This window comes from Myiozetetes cayanensis, unplaced genomic scaffold (genome assembly GCF_022539395.1).
Source record: "Myiozetetes cayanensis isolate MyiCay16 unplaced genomic scaffold, myiCay2020 scf3, whole genome shotgun sequence".
In the NCBI taxonomy this organism is placed as follows: domain Eukaryota; kingdom Metazoa; phylum Chordata; class Aves; order Passeriformes; family Tyrannidae; genus Myiozetetes; species Myiozetetes cayanensis.
The window spans coordinates 63,632,585-63,650,953 of record NW_026087521.1 but is presented as its reverse complement, the minus strand read 5'-3'; the positions used below and the strand labels follow the sequence as shown (position 1 = coordinate 63,650,953).

At 42.0% G+C, this 18,369-nt stretch overlaps 1 protein-coding gene across 19 annotated transcripts in view; it reads left to right on the top strand.

Moving 5' to 3' along the window:
* Window positions 1–18,369, top strand: part of SOX5 (SRY-box transcription factor 5) — a 638,539-nt gene that overhangs the window by 327,011 nt on the left and 293,159 nt on the right. For 12 of the 19 annotated variants that reach the window (XM_050323679.1, XM_050323678.1, XM_050323673.1 and 9 more), the window contains exon 1: window positions 15,531–15,681. The exons of the other annotated variants lie outside the window; for them this stretch is intronic. In XM_050323679.1, the coding sequence (XP_050179636.1) occupies window positions 15,644–15,681 (38 nt within the window). In that variant the 5' untranslated portion in view covers window positions 15,531–15,643. Of the gene's footprint in view, window positions 1–15,530; window positions 15,682–18,369 lie in introns of those variants that run through there. 19 annotated transcript variants of the gene reach the window in all.

The window sequence follows — 18,369 nt, the reverse complement described above, 5'->3', positions numbered from 1 at the left end:
TCAAACTATGGAGTTTACGTGTATTTCCAGCCAGTGTCCTGTCAGGGAGTTCTGTTCCAACCACATCCATTTTCTTTACATAGGGAATATCCTGTTCCCTTTAATTGGAGCTGCACTTAGTCTCAGATCTGCAAGTGTTTAAAGTGAACAGTGACAGAGCCTAAGTGCCTGAATGAAATCTTGTGATCCCAAGAACCTCTTCTTAGCTTCTGTCTACACTGATTGTGCTGAAACTTCCCAATTGCATGAGATCCTTAAGTTAAAATAAAGTGCACTCAGAAGTGCTGCTGTCTCGGTAGAAATGAACAGCGTAGCACTTATCTTCCTCAGAGATCTCCCTGGATCCACAGATGAAGTGCTGCTCTGTGGGGTTAGTCTCTCCTCTTGCTGGAGGGGGTTCAGATGTGTGTTTCCCACTTTTGAGCAGAGTGGCCCAACCACCAGAATGTCAGTGAGTCTGGGACTGGCTGAGATCTGTAATGTTTTTAATGAAATTGTTCAAACTGACCAAGAAAGAATAAAAGAGTAATTTGTCTGCAGAAAGATATTTCTCTCCTAGCTTAATGAATTAGGTAATGAAACAGTTTTAATACTTCATCTGTGGTCATTTTCATGTAAAATGAAGAAAGAGGCTATGGAAGAGAGTCTGGAAGCTGGAGGGCAATCTTCTCAGTTGTGTGCTTTACCTGCCATGCTAGTGGATCATCATCATGGTACTTAACTTTGCCATAAAAGCAAGTTTTCAGCATCTTGTAGCAGCTTCTAGAGGGACTTACTGCATTTGACTGGTTATCTGCAGCTTTAGTACCTGGCAGCTGAAGCAAGTTTTTGGGAACAGCAGGGTGAGTTTGTAGCCTTCAGGCACAGGAGGGCTGGCCCCAGTTTCACCATTCCTGGGTGTTATCAGTCATTCCTAATTGTTGAACTGTTAGGTGTGTGGAGCACAGAGAGCTGTAGGTACTGCCCTCCCTTCTTCCTCCTCTAGAAGCACTCAGAGGATTGAGGTGGTCCCTTCTCTCCTCCTGAAAGCAATGGCCTGATGGGGTCCAAAGGGTTGAATTGTGGAGTCCAAAGGCAAGGAGCAGTCTCTCAGCAGCAGTGAATTCAAACACCAGTGGGGAATAGTATTTAAATACTGTCCCCACAGTATAATAAGCTTTCTTATTGACTGCCACAGATCAGGCTGTGTCTAAGCTACCTAATTCTATGCAGTATATAGACAGCTTATGTGTGTAACCGGGAACAGTGTGTTCATGGATGAGTGGCCTGTTCCCACTTGACTCTGTAAGGAAGATGCCTGTGATGTTGATTTTTATTTGGTTTGGGTATTGGAGGCTGTTGGGTAGGTTTTGTTATGGGTGGGTGATGAAGTAGGGCTTATCAGGGTGCCAACGGGCTGGTCGTTCCCAGGGGCCTGGGAAATAGGGGGGCTCCCCCCACACTGGCTGGGCAGGAGCAGGGCAGCTCCAGCTCCAGGCATGGGGCACATCCATGGGGCCAGGCTATGGCTAGTCCCAGGGTGGACCAGGTTGGGCAGGGCTGCAGGGAGCTGAAGACTGGCCCTGCTGTGGCATCACTGCGACAAGGGCTGACGGCCTCGGGAGCTGAAATGGGGTCCTGAGCCATCAGTGTTGGGGGAGTCCTGGGGATGGGCTCCAGGCCCTGGCACCTGTCACTAGGCAGTGAGTTAGACCTGCTGTGTAGCAGCTCCACCAGATGAAAATGGTTCATTTCTTCCTGCTTTACATTTTCTGAATAGTCTAACGATAGGTTTGCTTTCACATCCTTTGAGATTAGTCTTTATTTCAGACAATGCTTTCAACACTAAAAGGGTCATAAAAATAGACAGTTCCTGAGAGCTTAGAAAGAAAAACTGCTAGTCTCTCATCCTTCTCCCTCCCCCAAATTATTTGATAATGGAATGGGAAGCTTTCCCATAATCTTTTGCTTGATTTTTGCTAATATGAACCTGTCAAAGATCGTGGCATTTCCTTAGTGTGTGATGTGGAGCCAGCTGGAACCAAATAATCCACCCACGTTTTCCATCATCTTTGTATCCTGATAGGAGCTTCTGCTTAGTAGAAATGAGAAAATACCTGTTATTTCTTCCTTGCTGTCATGGTGGCCACACTGAGGCTGTTTCCTACTTGGCTGAAGTCTAAATAGATCCGAATAAATGTGACCAGATGAAAAATAAAGGGTTTTCTGCCTGGAACCCAGGCCTTACTCATATGGAAATTCAAGAGAAAAGTAATGTAAGAAATTACACTTTCCTTTTTACACACTACCCCAAATAAATATTTTCAAGGATGTAGGAGCATTCCTCCTTTGGCTTAAAGATGCAGAGATTTGAGTCTGCAAAAATACATTCCTTCATCCCTAACCTTACTCCTACAGAAAGGAGAAATACCACTCTTTTGTAAGCATGTGGACCTGCTTACCAGAGAACATGAGTAACTTCTATTATAATTTGAATTGTATTCTTCCTAACAGAAGCATCTACAAGGGTGGACAGCCAATGCAAAATACAGCCCCTCAGCCCACTGGTTTCAAAGCCTGATGGCTCTGCAGCTGGAGGAAAGAATCTCTCCCATTTCACTTTCCCATTTCCAGGCTCTCTTTTGGTCTGTATTGCATCTATTTTAAGCATTAATGTTTTGCATGTAATATCTCTCAAAGTCTAATCCATTGCTATGGACCCACCTAGTGACGACTTTATAGATACTTTATATTTACAAAGGCACTTTGCACTTACCTTTTTGTGATTTTTTTTCGATTTGGGGGTGTTTTTGGATGTTTGAAATGGATCACAATACCCAAAACGAATACTTTCTGTGAATGCTCTCTTCATTCATCTCTATTTATTTAAACATTGAGAAAGCAATGGCACTTATTTGGCTACTTTATGTGGATAAAAGCATAAGCACAAGGAGAATGGTGACACTGTTCAGTGGGTAACCACTAATAGTATAGGTGTATTTTACATCACCAGAAGTAAGAATTGTCTGTAGTCTGAGTGTGAAAAAACTTTTATTCACTGGTATGGGAGTGGAAATGGATCAGTATCAGCTTCCAGTTCAGAATGATGCCAAGAGGGATTCTGGTTTGTATTGTAGCTGACTCAGTGAATGTTCCAAGTCTGAAAACTTCTTTAGACTGTAAAGAATTAGGCAATGTGTGTGGCTTTCAGTAATAATCTACCACCTCGTGGCTTTATGCTGTGATCTGTTGAGATTGTTTTGGAGAGCCAGGAACAGCTCAGCAACATCTGACACTTTAGCAACCATCGGTAAACATCTGAAAATCCTAGAAAGGTGCTCCTGGTTTATGCAAGGAGTGGATGTAGTCAGGCTAATGCCACAAAGATGCACAGAATTTACTGTCCCCATGATGTGGGATCCAGCATGGATGAGCATGGGAAATGGAGCCTGTTGCCTTTGTACTGCCCATGTGATGGGGGTGAGCCTCCTTCCTGTTATTCCTGGTGTTCATCAACCTGAAAATCTGAATAGTCCAACAGATTTGCTCGCTGCAGTCCCCCTCAGGTAGTAAACTCACTGTGTTATATTAATAACTGAATATTCACATCTGAGCATCCATTGTGATACACAGATATTGTGTGTAACAACCATTAAAAACACAATACGAAGAATTTTTCATTTAATATCCTGTATTTTAGGGGTAAGCTACAGGTCCTGCATGGATATCTGAGAGGGGAGCAGAGAGACTGTGTATATTTACCAATAATAAAAGCAGTGTTTGCAGCTAAAATTTTAGTACAATGAGACATTTTGTTAAAAACAGGTCTTTAAAAAAACAAACAAACAAAAACCCAAACCTGTAAGGTTTTGGTTAATGTTGAAACTTTTCCATCTGGTTTCACATTCTTTCTATCCCCCCATGAAAATAGTGCAGTCCATGCACAGTAGCCACACAAAACTCTGCAGTCAAATTTGTAAATGTAAGTCATTGGATCATTTCTAAAAACCCACAGTATTTCACCTTACATGGTCTTGTCCAACCATGTCCAGAGACTATCAAAACTCTTACATGGTGCAAAATCTACATGTCATAAAATCTCTGATCCAACTCCCAGCTGCAGGACCCCAGAGTTCCCTCAGTTCTGGAGAGCTGATGCCACTTCACACGGCCTTGACAACGACAGGCTCTGATTTTAGAGGCATCCTTGGTAAATCGATGCATGGTTAAAGTTTCTTAACCCCTGAGGGCTTACCAACTTTAGGGTATGGACTTGGCTCCAAGTGCAAGACTTGGTTTGCACAGCCCAGTATACAGTGTTAGGAAAGGAAGTGTGTTGTTCAAATAGGTGTGGCTTAAAACTGGAGGATGTCATGATTTTTGCCAGCTAGAAATGCAAGAGAACCCCATCCAAAACAAGCATAATGTCTTGGGGATGGGTTGGTCTGTTGAAATTACATGGAGTAAAATTCAGATGTTTTCTAAAAGGCCGCCCACATCAAGTTTGCAAATAATTTTTCTCTCAGTACTGTAATATAGAGTAGTAGTTAAGGATTGTTTCCTTGGTATTGTAACACAGAATAATAGGTAAAAAGGATAACAGGTTTGCTGAGAAATGAAGTTATTTCCTCATATTCTATCGCATAAGACTCGAGAGATCTAACCTCTAGCCATTCTTTTGCAATATTAAGGATTAGCTACTGTCAAAGAAAAAAGTGAAGGAAAAGTAGGTGCTAAACTCATCAAATGAAGAGCAATAGAGTAGCAGGTAAAGTTAGACATATCAAAATGTGCTACTGGAAATTGATGATGAGCTCAAATAGGGCTGCTAACTTAATATGTAGTCTTTCCTTTTAATATTGGCTTCTAACCTGTAAGGTTGAAGAAAGCAATTTTTTCTGCTTCTCTTTAATTGAACAGTAGAATTGATGCTGAGAATTAGTCTAATGACTTTTCTTTCCTCACTTGATAAATTGGTTGAAATAGTAATAAAAAATAAAATTAGGAAGCATATAGATGAGCATTGTGATACTATAGCTATCCATCAGCATAGCTTTTGTAGAGAAAAATGATGTATAAAGGTAATTCCTTGAGCTTGTCAACAAATAATAAAATACAATCATCTGATTTTCTTTTTTTCCTTTAAAGAAAGTTTTTGAAAAAGACCTTTACAAGGGACTGCTGGTTGTGGGATAGAAGTACTTTCAAGAATTAGATAATCTGAGGGACAGAAGACAAAACTCAAAGTGTATTATCAGTGTTTGGTGTACAAAACTGCAATGGGGTATGCAAAGTCTGAGTGTTTAGGTGGTGTTTCACTTACATATGGTAATGAATTGAAAATAACTGTGAACAGTGGTACCTAAACATTTGTGTCTGAGGCAGAATCACTCAAGTCAGGGCTGGAGAAGACAGCAGAGGACTCTATGCAGGAGGGATGGGCAGGTTGGCTACACAAGTGTGGTGCTGACAAAGGCAGAATGTTGCACTTCAGGCAGAAAAATGGGTGTGATGATGCTCAGTGCTCTGTTCCAGTGTTAACTCTGACCACCTGGGAGCAGAAGGGAAGATGGCTTGTGTTTCCTTATGGAATACTTAATCAAAGTAGGTGGAATGATCCAAAGACAAGAAAGTGGAATAAGAAATAATGCAGAAAATACTAGAGTGACATATGTCAGTAGCAGGTCCTTTCCTGTAACACTGAGTTTGTGTCTGTATGAGTTAGGCTTCCTGAAGAATCTGTATAGCAGAAACAGAAGTTCAAAAAGAAGCAGTGCAAATTTTAGTCTTTGACTGACTTCTACATGAAGAAAGAGACACAGACTATTTAGAGAAAAGATAAATTATAAACCCTGACGTTTGTGAAATAAAGAAAGGAAGAGATTGATTACTTCTTTTTACTTTTTCAGTTATTACAAGAACAAGTCAGTCAAATGCAAACATATAAAATAGAAAACAGTCTTTTATTCAACTTGTAATTCAATTTTATTCAGAAGTAATGTATAATTATGTACTTTTATAAAGCAAAGAGGTAAAGCAGTCAGCAGGAGAGGAGGGACAGGAATAAATTTGCCCCCTGCTCCCCATTATAGAATACTTGTCCAGTCTGAGCCCACCTGGATTTGAAACACCTAGGACATAATATAGTGGAGAACTGACTCCTGCTTTGAAGCAGGCTGTAGTTTGTGTCTCAGTTAAGTTCTGTGGTGATTTTTCAAACTACCATGAGAAAATTTGCTTTTATTAAATGAGGTACATTTTTTTTGTGCAATGAAACACAAAGCTCTGTTAACATCATTTTTCAGTGGCCCTATGTGTCATGGCCCACAAATCACTATAAAAACTGTGATCTTTTTAAGAGATTGTAGACACAAAGCTCTGTATGGTTGCTTTTGTGCCAAAGGCCTGTCCTAGCTGCATACAGCAGGTTTCAACTTTGACTACAGTATCGAGGCCCCTTTGAGAAATTTATGGCAAGTTGCAAAATCAATAAAAAGGACAAGGCCAGTTTAAAAAAAAAAAAAAAAAAGAAAGAAGAAAAAAAGATCGTGTCTCTGTCTCCTTCTACTTTTCACACAATTTGCACTTCTGGAGACACCTGCTGCCATTCTATTGCTAGCCCAGAATTCCTTAAGAAAACAAGTTTCACCTGTGACATTCTCACTTGTGAAATCCTTGCCCAGATTTTGAACCACATTGCTCTCAAGAAAGGGCAGTGGCTACATGCAAATACCAGGAGAAATGGTTGACAGGATTGATTGTGTGGGGTTAAATGCTAAAAAGGTATGTATGAATGTGATTTCATTTCCTGAAAAAGTGTCAAAGGACTGTCTCTGATGTCTGATGTGGTGACATTCACTGTTTCTGCATTTTGATGTTTTTCTCAGTATGCCTCAGGCTGTTAACATGCAGAAGTTGTCTCATTTATTTTATTTTATTTATTGGACGGGGGTCAGGCACTTTGTAAATTATGGACTGCATTCGCAGTGAATCAAAATATTTAGGTTGCTTGTGAGGTTCAGTCCTTGGCATTGTGTCACTAATTACTTTTACACAGCTCTGAAAAAATGACAAAGGGAAAGTGCATCAAAAGAAAGAGAAATTAAACTTTGTAAAACAAAACAAAAACCACATTAGAAAGTGTTACTTAAAAGGAAAAACGGGTGACCAAATGTGCAGTCTGGACTCAGTACAATGTTATATGGCAAGAGAAGAGACACTCAGCTCTGGACCTTCTCCAGGCAGACAAAAATTTATGACATAAATTTTCTTTGATAAACGTTCCTGAGAAACCTCTTTGTATTTTAATCTTAATGAATGTTTGTCTCAATCCAGTGCTCTTTTTTTTTTTTTTTTTTATTCCTGTGTTGTTTTGGTAGTTTTTTTAATATATATTTCCTTTCTGATTCTTTTATATTCTGAATATACCTCAGTGGCAACTCTTGAAGATCTGTCTTACAAGCTAATTGGTACTAGAAGGTAGTCAGCCCTGTACCTGGATTGCATTAGGGCTTTTGAAGAGTGTCCCCAGATATTCCGATTTTCCCATATTTATGCTTCAGAACACTGTAGCAGTATTTTCTCGGTTTTTGCCCATACAAGGTACAGAAGCGTTCCCAGGAGCTTTCAGCATGCTACCACGGCAGTGTTTCTAGCCTCTAGCTGTCCCATGTAATGAGAGATGAGAAGCAAGAGTTAAGTCTCCATAGAAAGAGCAATAACAACAAGCCATTGGTCTGTTTTATACCACACTTATGTATTTATTTCTCTGTAATAGTGGCTGAATTGAAGTCTGTGTGTTGAATGTAGGAGTTCAGATTTTTGCTTTTACTCAGAAGTGGAAAATCACTGCATCAGAGCACCGTTAAAATAAATTGAGGCTTACGTATGCTTTTGAAAGTTTATAAATGAAATGTAACTTTACCATACTCATTGATTGCTGTTTCAGGTGTAAGGTAGCAATATGTTTTATAACTCCTTCCCTTGCATTTAATGTCATTAGAATCACTGCTTAATTTACAGATTGATCTTCACAGTGACGTATTTAACAAGTTAAATATCAATAGAGTGCATTTAATAAACACTGATTTGTATTAGTCTTATCACAAACATAATGTAGGGACCTCGTGCATGGCACAGTAGAAAGGGAATATATTTCCAAATTTGTTCTGAATTTAACATTTTGGTGTTTATATTTTTTGAAACACTTGCTAGATAACAGTTACATGAATCCTTATGATTATACAGACTAAAAGGGAATAAAATAGATAAGCAGTTTACAGAATGTAAGGATGTTACCTTTCTTTGTGTTCTTTGTCTAATTGCAATTGCAGTCATAACTGTAAACTGGTTCACATAGAAGATATTTCTTACAAAAGACATAATTCTTCACTGCTCATCTAGTAAAAAAGTGAATAGCAAATGATAACATTATTTGGATGAAATTCTTATAATTCAACAAAGTTTATAAAAAGTAGGGCAACTGTGAATTGAGCTGTCTGTGCTTGAGCCATGCACAACTCCAAAGAGTTCAATCTGGTTAGCTCAGGGTGGCTGTAGTTCTATGCCTAAAGTGTCAGAAACAGTTGTAATGGCATTAAAAGAAAACCATTTCTAGTAAGAGAAGCAGACAGGAGATGTAGGTGTGGGTGGGGAGAGTTTTGATTGCAAACACCAGAGCAAACCTCATGACCACATGAGGAAGGCTGGAATGCCTTCACAAGCCCCACAGGACAAGGTGTTGTGGATTATTCCAAAACACCCTTGCACTTCTAATTGCATGTTGCTTGACAGTCAATGGAAGCAAATCTGTTTGCTTTAAACTCAGCATCCTTGGTGCACAGGTTAGTAAGAGCAGACTGTAGTGGGAAAAGCAGTCAGAGTAGAAATACAGAGCCAAAATACGATGACTCCAACCCTGTTCGGTGGATCAGTTAAAAAAAGAAACAGAATTGTTATGGTGGAAATGGTGAAAATGTGGTGGTGAAGGAAGACCCACTGGGTTAAGCAGGAAGACCTCAATTTCAGTGCACCGGGAATCACGCTCAACAATTATTACCTACTACAAATAGATCAAAGTTGTGGGTTTACAATACTTAGGCTCAGAAGCTTATGGTTTGCTATAAAACAGGTTGCTTGTTCGGAAGAGACTTGATTTCTACCAAGCACTCCTCCACACAGGCACCAGGGAGAAAGGGAGTAACTTCCTTTTGATGGGAGTTGGTTATCTGTATGAAACGAGTTGGGTTCATCGTCAGGGGTACTGTGGCAGGCATTTACATGTTCAGAACGGTCATTGGAAATGACACTGAAGAGGAACATTCCTGCTGGCATTGTCATCGGGGAGGCTGGAGATCGGATGGGCACTGACAGTAAACAGACCTGTCACTCAGAGGGGAATCATCCCGACCGGGATGGAGGCAGAGCAGGGATTCTGCATGAAAGGTGAGGCTGTGGGCTTCAGTCGGGACAGTATGTTCTGTGCAAGATAACTGCACTGAAAAAAGAACATTAAAAAAAAAAAAAAGGCTTGGAGCAACAGGTTCCTATTTTAGTAACATTTTATGTTGAGAACCTTAACGAGAAACTGTAAATTTGAAATCCAGTTAGCTCCTTAAATCATTTCAAGCACAATTCCTATCCACGGATATCCTCTCTATTTTTATGACTTTTTTTTTTCTTTTTTTAAGCTGTACTGCTTTTATTTAATTTTTTTTTTGAGCTGCTTCTGTGCAGACCAAGAGTACTAAGACAAACAGTAATAAGATCCTGTAGCTAACTGACAGTATAGATAAATAATAAAACAAGCTATACCCAAAATATAGGGGGGTGGAGGGGTGAGGGACCAACGCATGACACAAAAATCAGGGATGTGTCATCTTACTGATTTTTCTAATTTTTACAGATAAAAGTTGCTTGTCGCTTAAATAGCTATGTAATTTAATTTTATATGTATTTACATATGCCATTTTTCATTTCTAAAAAATTCCTACTTAAATTATAGTTTTCAACTGTATTAATGTTGTGGTTCCTGTACCCTGACCGATGTGGAGTGGACAGGGAAAAGAGTGGCAACCTCCTTTTAAAAAATGATTAGGGACTTTATTGTGATATTTAGGGAAATTTGAATTCAGATTTTAGATGAAGGTTCAGATTTCTTCTTAAGGGTAGCATCAGTTCTCTTTTAACAGGGAGGGTTGCAGATGGTAGGGCCCTGCTGAAAGTGCAAGTAAATAGCTGATAAATGAGGGCTTCCTATTTGCAAATGAGACGGTTTTACTTTTTCCTTGAAGAAATTCAGTAAATTGAAAAACTCTAAATAGCACAGAAATTTCAGTCCTCCAGACCGCCTTCTCCTTCTCAGATTTTGCTATACTATATTCAGCATTCAGTTTTGCCAACACTGAACATGCCTGATGTGGCATTTACATTCTTTAAAAAAAGCATAGATTAGTTACATTTCTAAGAGTTAACTTCTCCTCTTGACACATGTACTTAATTCCCATTAATGGAAATGGCAGCTAGGCATGCACACTGAAAGGAAAAATCTGTTCCTAAGCATATGATCCAAACTGCATTGTAGCTAAACATTTCCATGCTCTGAAGTAAGCACTCATTATTTGCAAGATATTCTTCATAGTAAATGCATCAACCCCACTCCATTCTCCCTCCGCTCTCCCGTAACCTGTTCCAAAACACCCTTTCTTAGAAGTCTTACAGCTTCATTCTTAATGCTGCAGTTGTTTTGAGTGTGTGCCTAAAAAAGAAAATCCATTTAGGATCTATGGAGTTTTGCATATTTTCTGTGAGAATTTTCCAGTAAATCATTCTGTGGAACATCTTACATTTCCTTGGACTTTGTAGGTCTCTATTATTAAAACCTACAGTGGAAACAACAAAACCCAAAAAGCTCTTTTTTTTATTTTTCCCAGCACTTCCTTTACTTACTGTATTGCAGTATGTGCCAAAGGCACTAGGCTGAAGTGCTATCATTTGAGGATTAAAAAAAAAAATTAATCTTTCATTTAAGGCTTTCCTTCTGCCAGTGTGCTTGTATAAAGACCTGTGAATTCTGTCTGTGCAATATTCCAGAGTTATGGTATTTCTAACTTGAGCTGGGTGGATAATTGATTTTTTGGTTCACCTCTTGAACTGGAGAACCACAATAGCGAAAAAAAAAAAAATCAGTTAAGCACAAAAATTCATATAGGAGTTTATGATTTGAGTTGTTTCCCCTCATCCAAATGAAAATCAGAGCTCTTCTGTTTAGTTCAACCCAAATTGCCCTCTTTTACCAGGACTTGTTTGTTTTGGGCACCCCTTAAAGGAAGCAAAGCAAAAGAAGTGCAGATTCACTGCTGGGGAAGCTTTCATTTTTCTCATCAGTTGAAGATATTATAACTTCTATCTGAATTCTCAGTTTGGGAAGAGAAAACTGAGAGAATCGAATGTGAATGTTGGAGGTTGCAAGTGGATTTTATAACTATGACCCACTCAGTAAAAAGAGGCATTTTTATTTATTTATTTATTTATTACTCCTCAAAAGTTTCAGAACAAGATAAAATTTTATATCTTAAAAACTGGACGGAGGTATGTTACATACATTTTCTTCTTTTTCAGTGGGTATTTATCCCAATTTCTCAGTCTTTCCACTTTCTGATATGTTAGCAGCCTTTGTGATACGTCCTGCTAATTTCTAAAAAGTAAGTCCAAAACATCATATGATTTCTAGAAGCATTTCAGAGATTCCCTCAAACCATTTAAATTGCTTTTTTTATCTCTTGCAATTGTAGTTCAACTTACTATGAGAACATTATTTTATCAGAAAGTCTATACAATAGGCTGTTAATAATCTAGCAAGTACAGTATAAGGATACAATAATACAATATTAATAACAATAGCAACAGTACCTTTTTCTTCTCCTTTTGAGACCCAACTCTGTTTCCCCTCACTCAGCTGGGAGAGGGAGCTCAGTAGTTGCAGAAAATCAAAAATGGGAAAATGTAACAGGGAAGAAGGTGTAGGTACCTGAGCACAAAATGTTTTGGGGTAAGAGTAATTGTAAAGCAGGGTATAGGAAAAGAAGGGTTCATGTCAGAAGCATTCAGGGGAATGATCTCTACTTCCTTCCTTTCTTCCATTTCCTCTCTCCTCAGCTCTCCCTCTTCCTCAGTTATCTTAGTTTTCTCTCCCAAACTTCCCCCCCCCTTCTTTTATTATGGTTCTTTCTACTTCTTCCTAGTCTAACCCATGTCCTCTCCTGTAATTCCCAATATTGATGCTGGTTTATAATCATATTAGCTGAGAGTCAGCAACCCAGGAGTGCCATTGTCCTAGGCATAATACCAGCCTGGGGGTGTATGTGAGCCCTGGAAAAGCACAAATAGGAAAAGATATAGGAAGGGGTAAATGTGTGTGAATGGACGAGGGAAGGACGTGGTAGAAGCAGGGCAGTTGTGGAGTGGAGCTGAGTTGAAAAAAGGATATGAGAGCTGAGTGGAGCTAAAATGTGGTCAAGATAGGGTATTCCTGTTCTACCAAATCTGTTGAGTTGTGGTGTTTTGGTTTTTTTTCAGTAAAAGATGGTCTTAATTTTCCTTCAACTGGGGATTCTGTGTAGCTTCACTCTCTTAACTTCTCCCAAGGCTAAGTGTGAGGAAATAGGGGAAGCAAAGCAAGAACTGGCAGAGAAAGAACAGCATTTATGGATGGGCAGTGGTGCATCAAGGGGAAAATGAAAGACCAAGAAAAGGGGCCCTACAAATGTGAATACAGCAAAGAAATATGTTTTAAACAAATAGTAGATGTAAAAAAACCATGTCTCTGTGGGAAAAACAGCTCAAATACTCATATATATGTGTTTCAGCAGCATGAGGACTGTTGTAGACTGTGAGGCACGTGGGATCTTTGTTTCTCATCCTTTTGCTGGAGTTGGCTAACTGTGTCAACTTGGGCAAGCTACTAAGCCTGCCTGCATCTCAGTTTCCTTATTTGAGGCCAAATTCTCCTACTAAGTAGCCTCCTACTCCACACAGAGATTTGCTGATTTGAATGGAGCCCCTGTGGAGCGAGATACTTTTCAATACAAATAAAGTTTTGGAATCGGCCCTAATTATATTTATTACCTGCAGAGGAGTAATGTGAGACTTAACATGGTTTGAGACCCTCAGATGAAAGAGAAAGTATTTGGAATTGTTCTTTTTAATCATCTGCTGCCTTTTCAATGTCTACTTCATGGCTGTCCTAAAAGGGCTAGCTACTAAATAACAAGTGAAAAATCCTTGTACATATTAACTAGGTTTGTCAGGCTCCTGTGAATGGACCTCTGTGGAAAATATTATTTGCTAGGGGCTACTGAAGGAAGTTGGTTTACCCTGCCCCACAGTGAGGAGCCATTAGATCTCCCTCATGCCAGAAGTTGACAGATTGTATGCGACTCGGCTCGGAGCGCTGTGGTGGATGCAAGGCAGGCTGGAGGCAGCCTTTGCAGATCCTCTTTTATGAACTGCAACGACGGCGCCTTCGCAAACTTGGCTGCGGCGTTTTGCTCCGCGAATGGTCTAACGCTCTTCGGGGATGATGCGCTTAAGTTGCGAGTGGGTTTGCTCCTCGTGATTAAAACAATCATCTCAGGCTTCCAGCTGATGATGCCTTTATGCCAACACTGGACTGACTGGCCCCTGCGTGAGCCTGCTGGTTTCTAACATATGCATCGAGAGGGAAAAGGAGCGAATTAAACAGTGTAGCTGTCGGATATTAAAAATAATAAGCTTTTGTGTTCGGCATTTTCTTTAAGCCAGTGGGCATGAAAATGTTGAACATCTTATGGCCGCTCTGTGCGAATATGTGTGGATATTTCAAAAAGTAAACTTGCTGTCTCTGTGCCACTGTGAGGCAGGGATAAGAGGGGAAGAGAGGGGGCAGTGGACCTAATCAAACTGTTGTGGGGTCAAAACCTTGTGTTTTTTAAAGGCCCTTAATGTTGTCCAGCTGCAAATTAAAGGAGAGGGGGGAGAAAAAGAGGAGAGAAAGGAATTAGGGCAGGGGAACTGGAAAGAATTGAGAATAGATACGTGGGTGTCTGTGCACGTGTGTACGAAAGAACAGGGAGACCAATTTTTTTCCTCTTTTCTTTTTTTTTTTTTTTTTTAACTTTCCCCTCCCTCCCCTTACTGCGAGTTCAGTGCCAGGCCGGACACGGGCCGCGCAGACTATTGAGGCATTGTGCGCTCCGCTTCCAGAGTAGCCCCCGGCTAATCCCCGCGGCTTGGACGAGAATTTCCCCGCGGCGTTCTCCCGGCCGCTGCCCCCTTCTCCCCGCCGGGGCGGGCTGGGGCGGTGCAGCCCTGCCCGCCGGAGCGGGGCGGGATGCGGTGGCCCCGGGGCGGGATGCCGGGGCTGCCGGCACCTCCGTCCCCGCGTGTCCGAGGCCCGTTACCTGATTGCCTCCCTAGCCTGCCAGATTTTTATCTAGATAATTGGAAGTGCGGCGGAGGCTGCGCTCCGCCAGCCAGCCGAGGGGCTCTGCAGCCGCGCGTCGTCCACCTTGTTATCAGGGGCTGTCTGGGCAGGGGAAATGAGAGAGAGCCACGGCCGAGGGACTCCTATTGCTCGCCCAGAGTGGGGGAAAGAAAGGGGAGGGGTGTGTTTAAATAGAAAACGAGAAAAGCCCTAGCAGACGAACGGAAAGTTTTATTTTTGTTGTTGTTTGTGCATGCGTGTGTGTGCGTTCGTGTGCGCGCCCGCTGTTTTGGCATGTGGCTACCTTTTCCCTTGCACACAACGGGACTGTTTGATGGAGTTTGGAGCTGAGGAAACTTTGGGTTTGTTGCCAGGACGGTTCGCAGCACTTTGTGGAAAGCAAGAGCTAACAGTGAGACCGACAGAGTGAGTGACAAGTTGTTTACAGGTTTCCTTGAAGGGGCCTCTGCTATATTTCAATCTGTCAAAGTTGCTTTTCTTCCCTCAGAACAATGCCTGATTGTTGTGCGGGGTGTGTTTTTTTTTTCCCCTCCCCAAAGAGAGAGAAAGAGGGAGAGAGAAAGCGAGAGAGCGGGGAGGGAGGGGGGAAAGGAATGAAAATTCTTCGGAGCACAAATGCCTTTGGTAGCATTTTTATGTCTAATCTCTTCTCCCCTATTTCAACTCCGAGAGTTGATAACTGTTTCAATTTAATCAGTCTGCTCTTGTTTTATCTTCTTTCTCCACTGATCTTCCTCAGCGCAGGGGATTTGCTCCTGGTTTGCCGGTTTAGGTGGATTGTAGGGCTGCCTTTTTTTTCCTCCTCCTCTCCCCCCTTCCCCCCATTTATCCCCCTCCACCGCTCCACGTTTTTTAGGACATTGAAGGAGTTGACTTTTCCCGTTTGACGGCGGCGGGCGAGCAGAATTAAAAGGAAAGGACAGGCCCCCGGAGGTCGCCCAGCGCGGCGGGGAGCTGCGCGATCATCCTGCTGCGAGCGCGCTGCCCCTTTAAGAGACTGGTCAAGGAGTCCTCGCTCAGAGCGAGCGAGCCGGGAGGGAGGGAGGGAGGGGAGGGGAGGGAGGGAGAGAGCGAGCGAGAGAGAAAATCAATCGGTTTAGAAGGTTTGGACTCACTTGACAGGTTCAGTTGGAGGCGACCATAGGTGGCTGCTGTGACAAAGGGAAATTGTGCTTTTCCAGCATGCTAACTGACCCTGATTTACCTCAGGAGTTTGAAAGGTGAGTCGAGTTGTTGGGGTGGGGGTGTGTATGTGTTGGGGGGGGGTCGGGTCTGTTCCCCTTTTATTTTTAAATTTTTTTTTGTTCTGTTTCGTGGTTTGTTTTGTTCTTGCATTATTTTTATTTTTATTTTTTTTTTTAATTTCCCCGAGCACGCGTGTTCGCGCGCGTGTGTGCGCGGATGGGCAGCGGGGACACGGACACGGGGACGGGCGCGCAACTCCGGCGCTCGGCGGCAGGAGGCCGGGGAGATGCTCCCCCCGCCCCGGTCCGTCCGTGTCCCTCCCTCCCTTCATCCCCCCCGCGGTACCTTGGCTATTCCAGCGGCGTGTCAGTGACGGGGGGACAGGGGCGGGCGCCGCCGCGCTCCCGGCCCCGGCGGTGCGCCCGCGGCGCGCAGCTTTGTTCCGCGGCCGCGGAGACTGCCGTGCCCTCCTCCTGCCCACCCTCCCCTGCCCCGACTGGCCCGCCGAGGCACCTTCCTGGGCAGCGCCTTCCCGCTCCTGCCCGGAGACTCCCCGGGAAGCGATGAGAGGATGCCCGGTGGCGGCGAGGCGGGGGGTTCAACTTCCAACCTCAGGGCTCCCGTCAAACTTGGGAAGGCGCTCCGCCGAGCACATGACCTTTTGTTGATCTAGCAGGAGCGATTATTTTTAGGCAAGTTAACATCCCGGCCCTCCGTCAGGAGAACATCTTTCTGCCTGAGCAGAGAGGGGGAAAAAAAACAAAAAGAAAGGAAGAAGTGAAACTCTTGCCTCTAAGTTTTGGTCGTCGCCTCTCTCGCGGAGTGTCAAGAGCGGGGTCTGGGTATGACGAACGGGGCTTGGGTATGACGTAGATGTGCCCGTCTCCCCCTGCCCGAAGCAGGAGCCTTCCCTGCCTGGAATTAAGTTTTTGCTGTCACTGGCGACTGCTGGTGACCTCCGAGGGTTTAGCCCTTATTTCATATAATGTGGCACTCCTAAGAGGTTTTGAAGCGTTCTCTCAGGCACTTGCACACACGTCCATTGATGGTCCCGCATCCCTTCCCTCCGGCTTCTTTTTTAAGGGTTATTAATAGCCCCTTGTGCGGCTGAGGTAAACAATCCAAACTTTCATTTCTAAGCGGTAAATAAAAGAACGCCAGGATGCGCGTTACTGAGGTTTTTCTCATCTTTGTGAAAGCTACCTCCTGTATAAACATTTGGTTGTATCTGACTATGCAATACAAGCTAGGTGCTAGACCAGCTGGTTAAAAATATGCTAAGTCAAGCTGTTCATCGTTCAAACCTACTGAATTTGATAGTAAAGGCATAGAAAAGAAGGGAAGATAAAAACATTTTAAGTGGGCTGAGGAACACGCATGGAGAGAAAGGACAGGAAAGAACGCTTGAATTAAAAGATGAGAGAAAATTGAAATTGGGAAACGCAGAAAAGAACTGTTTTAACACTTTCAATCCTTGTTCTGCAACTAGAACACTTCTTTGCTAGAAAGTGAAATTGTCTTGGTCGCTCTACTCCAAGGTCGTCTTTAATACAGTTAATTTTCCAGACTTACTTGGAATACTCAGTGTTTTTCTTTGGTTTGTTATCATTACAATAATAGAACAAAATTGGTTTTGTTTGTGTCCACTGTGTTAACTTAGTTCAACTACCTGAGGAAACTGTTACTGTTTGTGATGTCAGATTTGATATAACATGATGATGGTGATGTATTTGTCTTGTTCATACAATCGATAGATTCAAGTATTTCATATGCTTCACTAAGATTATACATAGAAATTTGAAAGCAAGTGATTTGGATTATTCTGTGAACTTTGTGATGAAACAATACTTGTAAACTCGGTGAAGCAGAATGAAGTCCTTTCATTTTCCTGTTAGTGGACTTTTTTTAAGCTGAAGTCTCTCTGCATAATAAATAGATGTATATTTATATGAATTTTATATATAAACAAATCAGTTGGGGCAAAACATCCTCCTTAGAAATAGAATGAGCTTCCCTACTCTGTTTTTTTCCCCCTCTAGGCATACGTTTCATTTTCAGAGATCCCAGCTTTGCTCTTGTAAACATTCTAGTTAAATAATCAATACGCTGCTCTCCTTTTGCTATGCAGATAATAGCAAGCACTAGAAATGGGAAGCAATAAAAATGAACCTCGGGACAAACATTTTTTTTTTTTTTTAAATTTTTTAAAAACAATTTTCCCTCTGCAGTTGAAATTGGGAATACAAACCATTATCTTTGTTAATCATTACCATTTGTTTACATTGTGTGTGTTTGACTATAGTTGCACACACATGCACAGAGAAGACACTGTCCATGTAGTACATGTGTGTTTGTCAGAAAAAAGCCACGAGGACACACTTTATCTCATGCAGAGATGCAGAGACCCTCACACACAAGTGTGCTTGCAGAGTTCACGTGTGTGTATATGCACAATGCACAGATGATTGTTTTTTAGACGACTGTGGCGGGTTATTTTCTCAGATTCTCAGTACGCACAGTTCTTGGAGCGCGTTTCTGCAGTCGCTTGGGGTCTGGCGTGTTGTATCTGCATGACCCACTTCGGTTTTATTATTACTATCCGTCTCCCGCTATTCCTTTTTTAAACCTAAATAGCAGAGTAAAAGGAGATACAGATTTGTCAGGCAAAGTTGTTTGCAGTTCAGATCTCAGGGCGCCTGTGTGTACCTCAGGAGGTTGTTCTT